The sequence below is a fragment of the Rhineura floridana genome, chromosome 3 (genome assembly GCF_030035675.1).
Source record: "Rhineura floridana isolate rRhiFlo1 chromosome 3, rRhiFlo1.hap2, whole genome shotgun sequence".
Taxonomy (NCBI): Eukaryota; Metazoa; Chordata; class Lepidosauria; order Squamata; family Rhineuridae; genus Rhineura; species Rhineura floridana.
In genome coordinates this window covers 132,558,909-132,570,540 of record NC_084482.1, presented here as the reverse complement: position 1 = coordinate 132,570,540, position 11,632 = coordinate 132,558,909, and the positions used below count along the sequence as shown (strand labels likewise).

The following is an 11,632-nucleotide window of genomic DNA, read 5'->3' as shown; positions in this document are numbered from 1 at the left end:
ACTTGGGTGATGGCAAGCATGCATTTGCACTGACACGGGAGGTAGATGGGGCGGGTGGGCCTATTTAAGCCCCACACCACTTCTATCAGGAGGGGATGTTGGGGCTACAACACTCCAAGCCCAGGGCAGGCTGATTCCCAAGGGCCCAGTCACACCTGGTGCTGGCCCTGGGCTCTATGACTGTTATAGGGATCAGGAACAGAATTTAGTTCATTTCACATTTTATTGTGAAGAACCTACCTCATTGGCAAATCCTGAAACCAGAATTCAGCCATCCTTCTGTAGGCCTCAAACTTTGGTTAAGACTGTGTATGTATGAAAAGGGTGATGGGAAGAATAACGTTGAAACATGCTGTTAAGAAATGTTATGAGGATATGTTACAGGATGTTCTGAGGACACGTTGACGCCCGACCTAATCACAAAACCGACAAACATATGTGCGTAGTGCTAATTACTCAACCCCTAGTAGCTAAGATGCTTGTGTGATAAGAAAGCAGCTTTCTTTGTGCTTCTGAAAAAATGTGATAGATTTGTGCTGAAAACTGCTTAGCACAGAGAACTTTTGGGCTTGCAGGGAGCCTCCTTGTCTGTCTGAATTTCTCTCCAAGCAGGTGCTTGCGATATTTTATAAAGTACCTCTAGCGGATCTGCTTCAAACACGACATGAAGTTCCGTTTCTTCTACACTTCAAAGTTCACACTGCTCTAAATTTTGCAGTGCAGTTGTCCAGCCAAGTAAAGTGTACAAACATGCATATATTTGGTGAATATGTGCAAAAACGCATATATTAGTGAAAACAACATACAAAAATGTGCATAATAGGAGAACTGCATGTTACAATCTTGACGAGTTTTCATGAAGACATTTTTTTAAAAAGGCAAACTGATACAGATGTGTGGCAAACTGAAGTTTTGAGTGGAAAAATGAAAAATCAAAATTGACAGATTAGCCAATCCTTAGTCTATTAACAGCTACATGACAAGGACAAATTCAACAGGTGCTACATTTCCTAGCATGGAGATACACTGATTGGTAAATTCTGTAGCAGTTGAAAACACAGATCATCTGTCAAAAATAAAAACATGGAATTATCCACCCACCTCAGGTATAATGGGAAAAATACTCTGAGTAATTTAGATTGTAAGGTCCTCCAGACAAGGACCTCTCTTTTTTCTCTTTAATTACATTGAAAAGTGACATACAGAGTGAAAATTACTATTATACATAACCATCATCCAGGTCTATGCTTCAACAGCAAACACAGAAGAAGAATTGGAGAGATTTTACGCAGAAGTACAGGAAGAAATTGATCACACACCAAAACAAGATGTGCTGATAATCATGGGGGACTGGAATGCAAAAGCAGGGAACAGAGGAAAACTAGGAATTGTGGGGAAATAGAGCTTGGGACACAGAAATGAAGCAGAAGAAAGACTTATTGAATTCTGTGAATCCAATAATTTGTTTCTTGCAAACACAACTGTACACATGGACATCACCAAATGGTCAATATAGGAATCAAATTGATTATATAATTGGTAGCAGAAGATGGAGAAATTCCATATTTTCTGCAAAAACAAGACCAGGAGAAGACTGTGGTACAGATAATCAATTAGTCATATCGAAAATCAGAGTAAAGCTAAAGAAGAACAAAGCAATCACAATGCCAAAATACAATTTAAATAACATCCCAGAAGAATATAAAGATCAAATAAGGAACAGGTTTGAGGCTTTAAACTTAGTTGACAGAGAACCAGAAGAACTATGGACTGAAGTCAGAGACATTATCAGGGAAGAATGCAAAAAGACAATACTTCTCATTAAAAAGAGAGAAAGACCTCAATGGATGATGGAAAAAACTCTTTAAATGGTTAAAGAGAGAAGGAAAGCAAAAGCAAGAGGAGATAGAAGCATGATCAGAACCCTAAATGCAACAATGCAACAGATGCATTTATGGAGGAACCATATGATGAAGACCCAGAAATTTTAGAATGTGAGGTAAAAGCTGCTCTTAAAATACTTGGAACAAACAAATTTCCAGGAACAGATGGCATCCCAATAGAGTTGCTACAAGCTACTGAGACTGAATCTGTCCAAATTTTGACAAAAATTGTCAACAGATATGGAAAACTAAACAATGGCCCACAGACTGGAAGCGTTCAATATACATCCCAATTCCAAAGAAAGGGGATCCCAGGAAATGCAGTAATTATCAAACTATTGCCTTAATATCCCATGCAAATAAAGTAATGCTCAAGATTCTACAACAAAGGCTCTTACCATATATGGAACAAGAAATGCCAGATGTCCAAGCTGGATTTAGAAAGGGAAGAGGCACCAGAGATCATATCACAAACATATGTTGGATAATGGAACGGACCAAGGAATTTCAGAAGAAAATCACCCTGTGCTTTATAGATTACAGCAAAGCCTTTGACTGTGTAGATCATGAAAAACTATGGAATGCTTTAAAAGAAATGGGGGTGCCACAGCATCTGATTGTCCTGATGCACAACCTATACTCTGCACAACAGGCTACTGTAAGGACAGAATATGGAGAAACCGATTGGTTCCCCATTGGAAAGGGTGTGAGACAGGTGTATTTTATCACCCTATTTGTTTAATCTATACGCAGAACATATCATACGGAAAGCAGGATTGGAACAAGATGAAGGAGGTGTGAAAATTGGGAGAAATATCAATAATTTATGCAGATGATACCATACTACTAGCAGAAACCAGTAATGATTTGAAACGAATGCTGATGAAAGTTAAAGAGGAAAGCACAAAAGCAGGACTACAGCTGAACGTCCAAAAGACTGAAGTAATGAGAACAGAAGATTTATGTAACTTTAAAGTTGACAATGAGGACATTGAACTTGTCAAGGATTATCAATACCTCGGCACAGTCATTAACCAAAACGGAAACAATAGTCAAGAAATCAGAAGAAGACGAGGACTGGTGAGGGCAGCTATGAGAGATCTAGAAAAGGTCCTCAAATGCAAAGATGCATCACTGAACACTAAAGTCAGGATCATTCAGGCCATGGTATTCCCGATCTCTATGTATGGATGTGAAAGTTGGACAGTGAAAAAAATGGATAAGAGAAAAATCAACTCATTTGAAATGTGGTGTTGGAGGGAAGCTTTGCAGATACCATGAACCATGAAAAAGACGAATAATTGGGTGTCAGAACAAATTAAACCAGAACTGTCACTAGAAGGTAAAATGATGAAACTGAGGTTATCATACTGTTGCGCACCTCCCCCAATCTCTGAGCGGTGAGATTTTGGGGGTCCCTGCGCCCATCCAGGGTTTGGTTTCCTTTGGGAAGAAGGTCAGCAGAGACTGCGGTGTCTTTATGAAATATGGTTTGTTTATTTACACACATTCCAACCTGAGCTTCAGAATGGAGGGGTTCAATGCATCAGCAGTCCAATATCCAGCTTTTCCATCTGGGTGCAGGGGCATCCGATAGCCATGATGCAGAGGGATAGCCTCTCTGCGTGCCTGCAGCCCCAGCCATTCTCTAGACACACTCAAAGCTACCAGCACAAACCTTCTGCTAGCTGCCAGGAGTGGGGAAAGGCTTTCCTACAGAGTTTCAATAACAAAAGGATGTTCCTGGCCCATTTCACCAGTTGCCGGGGCAACTAAATAGGCCCATCATCTTACCTGGCCACTCTATTTGATTAACAAAGGAGATTCATCTGGCTAGCAGAGACAGCCCCCAGGGCATAGGATTCCATATCAGAGGCTGGAAAGGTGACCCATAGAAATCATCCATTCCAATCCCCCCCCCCATTCATAACAATACTTTGGACACATAATGAGAAGACAGGATTCACTAGAAAGGACAATAATGCTGGGAAAAACAGCAGGGAGTAGAAAAAGAGGAAGGCCAAAGAAGAGATAGATTGATTCCAGAAAGGAAGCCACATATATGAACTTACAAGATCTGAACAGGGTGGTTCATGACAGATGCTCTTGGAGGTCACTGATTCATAGGGTCGCCATAAGTCATAATCGACTTGAAGTCGCATAACAACAACAAACTATACATGCATAATGGTTTCTACATGCTGGTGTTTATATAGTACAAATCACACCTTATTTACTGACAGATTTTTGCCAAATTATACACTGGTGATTTCCAGACTTAAAAATACCCACATACAGAATAGCACAGAGATTAATTAATGTTCTGCATTTTGCTTACTCCCATCCCCTGAACTAGAGGTAAATGAATGGTCCGGAACCAGTCTACTGAGCTTTATCCATTTCATTTGACTGCCTTGAACCTTTGCCTGGATTTGTGACCCTCCTGCCAAGTCTCTGCAGTTCAGCACTGTAATCAATGCAACGCATGGAGGACAAAGCTATCACTGGCTACTAATCGCAACAGCTGTATGCAACCTCCAGGTTCAGAGACCATGCGTCTCTAAATAGCAGTCACTGTGAGAGAGGCAATGTGATCCAGTCCTGCTTCTCAGAGACATCTGGTTCACCACGGGAAACAGAATATGGGTCTAGACCGACGTTTGGTCTGATCTGGCAGGGCTCTTATGTTCATACTGGGAACCTGGTCTGCCAGGCAACATCAAGCATCAGTTACGACCGGCCACCAAACCTTCTCAACTTTTCCTCCCACGAACCTGAATTAGAGCAAACTGTCAGCCAGTGTTGTGTTTGGCTCAGCTTTGCAGACTCAAGTTCCTCTTTATGCAGGGATGTATTACTTCACCCATCAGTATTTACTACAGATAAGGAAAGGCAAAAGCAAATGTCTGCTCTTCATTACTTTCGATACTATAAAAAGAACTGGCTTTCAAGGAAGTGTGCTTAGGATTGTACCTAAATGGCAAATGGAGGGGGTGAGCCCCTGTGCAAATGGAAATGGCTTGTATCGTTATTAGGCAGAGATGTGGCTTCGTTTCTTCTCTTGAATGACCTAAGCTAGGGCAACTTTTGGCAAGTGTTTCACGTTACAGGTCAAAAGTATGAAACAGTGTCCCTCTCTTGTGCACTTTCCTGTGCAGCTCCCCCAGAACTTGGAAAAGTTACTTTTTTGAATTACAACTCCCATCAGCCCCAGCCAACATGGCCACTGGTTTGGGCTGATGGGAGTTGTAGTTCAAAAAAGTAACTTTTCCAAGCTCTGAGCACCCCACCCCATGCATGCTGATGTTGTTTCGCCTCAGATCTAGTCTGCTATGCTGGAGAGGGAAGGCAGCAGTGCAGCCCAGGTGTGGCAACCAGGAATGGTCAGTGAAGCTCGAGGACCTTTCTGAATCTGTTCCAGTACACCACAGCCTCCAGCTACCTGCACCACACATGGGGCATCAACAGTCACAGCTGACTCTTTGATACTTGCTGTCTGCTAATAAGGAAGGTCCGTGAGAAAACACACATTTCTTCAATCAGATCATACAGAATGTGAATCTGACCTTCCCCAACAGTTTGTACAGAGGCTCTGCTCTTTCACCGTGCTGTTTTGCATAGATCTATGTAGACTATTTTTTTATCATTTCTAAAACACGTTAATTGTGCAAATGGATTTATAGTTACCTTTTTCAGATCCTAACGAAACAATTCTTCTCATTTTAGCAGTGGTGTAGTGGCAAATTCAGAAGTGCAGGGTCCCTTCATGATAGTCACACCATGTCCCCTCATAGCCATGCCTCCTTTTCCACTTTCCCTTGTGTCCCTTGCTCTCCGTGTCATCTCTAAGTCCACACTCCACTATAACAAACGTCCCTAGGAGCCAATCAGCATGAAAGGTGAGGTTGTGTTAGCTGCTGAGAAGAGTCTTCTCAGTGACTGATTTACCTCCTTTCACTCTTATTGGATCAGCACAAAAGGACAAGGACAAGGACTCCTCTCAATGGATAACTTTGGTGGTGATTGGCTCGTACCCTGCTCCCAAAAAAGGAAAGAGTCTATGACCCCAGACAACTACACCCCTGCATTTTAGATATCAGGAACTGATAATGACTTATCCAGAACCACAAAGGGAGGTGAGGACATTGCACTACGAGGAATCTTGTGCACTGCATGGCAGCAGATACTCAACAGGTATAGAAATGCAGTAAAAGGGAACCTATGCCGCTTGAATTTCTGTATGTCCTGTAGGTGTTAATTGTTAAAAACACAAAGACTCTGGCAGGAATAATGGTAGTAACGACTTCACACTCGAAGCTTCTACTACTTCCTTATTCTATTCTAAGTGCATTTCAGAAGGAGTGTTGGTTACATGGACCAGAGTGGAAAGGATGTTCAAGAGTTCTAGAGATTCTTATTTGTCAGAACAGGAGTGGGGAACCTGTGGCCCTTGCTATGTTACAGGACAACTCCCATGATTATGGACTATTTGTCATGCTAGCCAGGGATGATGGAAATTGGAGTCCAACAACATCAAAAGGGCCACAGATTCATCATCACGGGATTAGATCACGAAGGAATTATCATCTTCCACTAATCCTTTTTTAAAAAGATATTCAAGTAGTCACTAGATGTTAAAATTTAATCCCTGTGCAGTATGCTTTTCTATCTTTCCAGTAAAGGGTGCGACAATGGAAACTTTACTGAGAGTTGCAGACTGCATGTTGTCTTAGGCCCCCACTAGGGGAAGTCTGAATGGAACAGATCCCAGACAGCTGTTAAGAAAATACTCACAGAGGGAGTGTAAAAGGGAAGTGAAGCAATGCTGAACTCCATCCAAACAACCCACACGGCAGAATTCCTACATTAACCCTTTTTAGCAGTCAAATCTGCTCATATGACCCATGATAGGACAAGGGATGATGGCGATGGCTCTTGGGCACACGGAAAGAAGGAAGAGAAAAATGATACTGACGGGGCCAGCACAGCATAATTAAGCAGGATTAAAAGTGATACCTCTCCTCCCACCACCCTGAAGATGGAAGGATGCATTCGAAGGTAATTACTAGCTTTGGAAACAACATACAGTATTGCAAAAGCAAATGTGGGTGTAGGTACTAGCACTTGCACCGATGCTGGTTCATTTTCTTAGGTGAAAATGTCAGGGTGCAAGATTCCAAGGAGGCACTGAGAGAAGGAGTGTCCTCTCCCAAGATTAGAAACCACAGATCAAAACCAAAAAGAAAACGTTTAACCCTTTTCTTTCAAATCCATAGAGCTCTAGTGTCCCAGAAAGAACCCATTCTGAAAAAAAGAGGGGGAAGGAGTAGCCAAAACAGACACGGCAGACATCTATGGCCAGTGTCCACACCCGGAATCTTTGGCCCCAGCTGGGCCCACAAGCGAGGTTTGCCCTCTGCAGCCAGCCCATTCACATGCAGAGTTAAGCAGGCTCGCAATATACCTGCATAGGTGGATTACTGACATGCAACTAAACATGAAGTGGCCAACTCACGCAGTACATTTATATATGACAGAGTTCACAAGGAAGGCTTACGTAGGCAACTATTTTATCAATGGTTGCCATTGCAGCTGTTGCAGCACCCATTCTATCCTCATCAAGTGAATGCCAGGAGTTTCAGTTAAGCATCATGATGCCCTGGGTTTGTAAAGACATAAATAAAAATGCTGTGCTTCACCCATTCCTGGAGACATAGACTGAACTCCATCCATGTACTTTGCCCCTGTATTGGGCTACTAGCTGTTCCTATGAGACAGAAAAACTGGGGGCATGTGAAGATTCAAAACAGATTTACTCAAATTTCTACAATATGCATATGAAGAAAATGTTATGAGGAACATAAAGAGATCCTGTTCTCACAGTGGCCAATCAGATACCTATGGAAAGCCTGCAAGCAGGACATGAGTGGGACAGCACTTTCCCAACTTGCAATTCCCAGTAACTGGTATACAGAGCCATACAACTTCCAATGCCGGAGATAGTACCTAGCCATAATGGCTAGAAGCTCTCCATAGCTTGGTCCTCCATGAATTTGTCTAAACCCCACTTAGAGCCACTTTAACTGTACATTGTGAAAGGTTCTCTCTTTTGTGACTGGAATCTTCCAACATTGTTTCATTGGATGACCCTGAGTTCTAATACTATGAGTGAGAAAAACATCTCTGTCCACTTTCTCCACACCATGCATAATTGTATAGACCTCTATCATGTTTCCCAGCAAAAGCCACATATGTTGCAAACTTTCATCATACATAAGCTGCTCTATTCCTTGAATCATTTTGGTCACCCTTTTCTGAACCTTTTCCAACGGTATAATATGCTTTTTGAGGTGAGGCAACCAGACAAAAGGACTTCTTCACACAGAGCATAGTTAAACTGTATAATTCGCTCCCACAAGGGGCAGCAATAGCCAACAACTTGAATGAATTTAAAAGAGAATTAGACAAATACATGGAGGAAAACGCTATCAGTGGCTACTTGATGGCTATGCTCAGTCTCCATAGGCGGAAAACACCAGTTGCTGGAAACCACAGGAGTGGAGAGTGTTCTTTGTATCCCAGTCCTGCTTGTGAGTTTCCAGTGGGTAACTGGGTAGCCACTGTGAGAACAGGATGCTGGACTAGGTGGGCCATTGGCCTGATCCAGCAGGCTCTTTTTCAAACTGTACACAGTATTCCAAGTGTGGCCTCAGTACAGATTTGCATAATGGAATTAAGATATTGGAAGTTTTACTTTCAATCCCTTTCAAAAGGATCCTTAACCTGGAATTTCCTTTTTTTCACAGCTTCTGCACAATATTATTATTTATTACATTTGTATACCGCCCCATAGCCGAAGCTCTCTGGGCGGTTTACAACAATTAAAAACATTAAAAACAAATAGGTCAACCACTTTCATCAAGGTATTCACCATGACCCCAAGGCCTTTTTCCTAGTCATTCACTGCCAATTCAGACCTCATTAGCATCTACATGAAATTAGGATTTATTTATTTATTGCCCCAATGTGCATCACTTTACACTGCATTTGCCATTTTTATGCCTATTCATCCAGTCTGGAGAGATATTTGGGACTCTTCACAATCCCTTTTTGCTTTAATCATACTAAACAATTTAGCATCATCAGCAAACTTTGCTATCTCACTACTCACTCCAACCAGAACATACATTAAACTAATTAGCCTGCAATTTCCCAATCCCGCAGAAGATTGGTGTTACTTTGGCTACTTTCCAGTCCTTAGATATGGAGACTGGTCTTAGATTATGCACAATTTCATACAAGAATTCCTAAAGAAGGCTCAGGTGGATGCCAGCCATTTTTCATTTATCAAAAAGGCCTAGAACTTTGCCTCTTGTCATCACTATTTGCCTCAATTCCTAATTCCCTTCCCAGGAAAGTTAATTCAGCATCGGGATCTGCCCTATATCATCAGCTGCGAAGACAGATGCAAATAATTCAGCTTCTGTGCAATCTGCTTTAAGCAATCTTTGACTCTCTTGTCATTCAAAGGTCCAATTGCCTCCCTAGCCAATGTCCTATTACTAATATATTTAAATAATACTTCGTCTTTGTGCTTTTTTTTTTTTAGCAATGTGCTCCTGGCTTCCCCCCCCCCTTGTATGCTTGAACTTTTTACTAAAGGTTGTGTTCCTTTTTCTTCTCATTTCCATTTTCTAAAGGAAGCCTTCTTACAATCCAAACTTTCTTGACTCTGCTTCTGAAACCCCATTCGCAACATCATGACCCTGGTGATACCTTTCCAGAACTGCCACATACATTCTAGCTGAGTTTCTATTACTGTGGTTTTGAACCACCACCAAGAATTTTGGAGAGATTTGACCCTCTTGACTTTCGCTTTCAATTTCCTTTTTACCAATCCCCTCTTTTGACGTTTCACTGTGATGGATTTGCTTGGCAATGGTCTGCTTACATTTATGTTGAATTTGATAGCAGTGTGGGCCCAGTTCCCAATCATTTCAACAACAGCTACATCTCATACCAAGTTCCAAGAGACACTTAAATCCGGAGTGACTACCATTCTGGTCAGATCCATAACCAACTCTTCTAGGGCAGTCATTTAGGGTATCTAGAAATGTTACCTCTGTCCCCCCCCCACAAAACCAGTCCATGTGAAGATAATTGAAGTTGTACATTGCTATAGCACTTCTTCCTTTGGATGCCTCCTTGATGTCACTCCCCTGGAAATTTTTGGTAGAGGCATGATAGCAGGTACCCAGTAGAGGAACAGAACCCAAGTCTTGTTTCCCAATGCTGTCTGCTATAATTAAAGGTCAGTGATCTGTTACCAAGGTAAGAATCACATCACATGTATGCCTAACCTGTAAACATTCCTTGATGTATCAAAGAAGAAATCTTTCCATATGCTGGATTTTCAGAATGGCCTGGAGAAGCTCCTGTCTTGTAATCATTTGTGAATGAAATCACACCCACGAATAAAGCACACACAATTAAGAATGAGTGTTTGAGAATCTACACAAAATGTGGGTCCACTATGCAGACTTAGGCTGCCTAGCCCCATCTACTCACAAGTCCTATTTAATTCAATGTGGCTTTCTCCCAGTTAAGTGGGGCTAGGACTTAATAAAGTCACTGTAGGAATAGGAATACAGCTATTTCTGCTGGACATCTGACATATATAAGCCCTTCACAGTCACTCTCATGGTGCTGCATACTTCTGCCAATATAATTATGAACTATAATATTGCTTTAATTTAAACTCCCGGACAGGAAGAAAAGTGGGCATTACTTAGTGATCACTATTTTTCAGTGTACAAGTATGTTTTTACATGTTCCATGCCCATAACAGCCAAAAATTCCCTTTGCTCCAGCCCTCTGGCATATGTAGCTCCCTTGGGGACCAATCTGAGTAAAAAGTGCTGTTACTAAAACTTTAGTGAGGTCATACTTTGGCAAGCCTAATGGCAACAAATTAAACTGCTTTTTTTAGGAACTTGGCTGAGCAATTGCCTTGGAGATCCTTAACCCTTTGTCATCTCCTCCAGAACCAGCCCTACAAAGCAATTCTCTTAGATGAGCTGCTCTGGCTCTTGGAACTTTTACCCTGGCATTTGAAACATGCACGCCCTCAATGATCTATTCAGTTGCTTCCTGCACTAGCAGTTTTGCAAGATGATCACCACAGATGTTTCATTGTCAGGAAGAAGCGCTAAATACAAGGAATGAGTATATTTATAGCCCTCTCCCTTGGACAAGAACATTCTGTTTAAAAGTTCTGCCACATACATACTTGCTGTCTCTCTCATATACTCAACAAGGACCCCATGTACAGAAGGCTGCCCTGCAAAAAGGCATTTCCATACAGGGAACTCCAGAGGGAAAGATGTCAAAATCATTCTACATGGAAGCCGGGTGGGGGTTTTTGCACATTATGCAGATAGCAAAAGAGACAGCACAACTCACTTGAGCTCTTCTCCCATTTTTGCTATGAAAGACCAGAGGTGGGCAGAGTGCGTTTGCCAGGAGAAGATGGCAAGCTGTTCTCACACCTGGAGCTCATGCTGTCACAAACCACTCTGGCTCCCTCCTTGACCCATTTTCTGTAATGTGCAAAAGCCCCCTGGGCAAAGTGTTTAAAAAAAAAAAAGACTAGAAAAACTAAGCAAGGAACAAATCTCTTTTTATTTCAAGCCAAGAAGCCAAATAACCTGTTGCTCCTACAGACTTTCCAAGAAGGTTGGAATACAGTC

At 41.9% G+C, this 11,632-nt stretch overlaps 1 protein-coding gene across 1 annotated transcript in view; it reads right to left on the bottom strand.

Moving 5' to 3' along the window:
- Positions 1 to 240: 240 nt before the first annotated feature.
- Positions 241 to 11,632, bottom strand: part of POC1A (POC1 centriolar protein A) — a 62,234-nt gene continuing 50,842 nt past the window's right edge. Inside the window, exon 10 of the mRNA XM_061617972.1 lies at positions 241 to 352. Coding sequence (XP_061473956.1) covers positions 242 to 352 — 111 coding nt within the window. The 3' untranslated portion in view covers position 241. The remainder of the gene's footprint in view (positions 353 to 11,632) is intronic.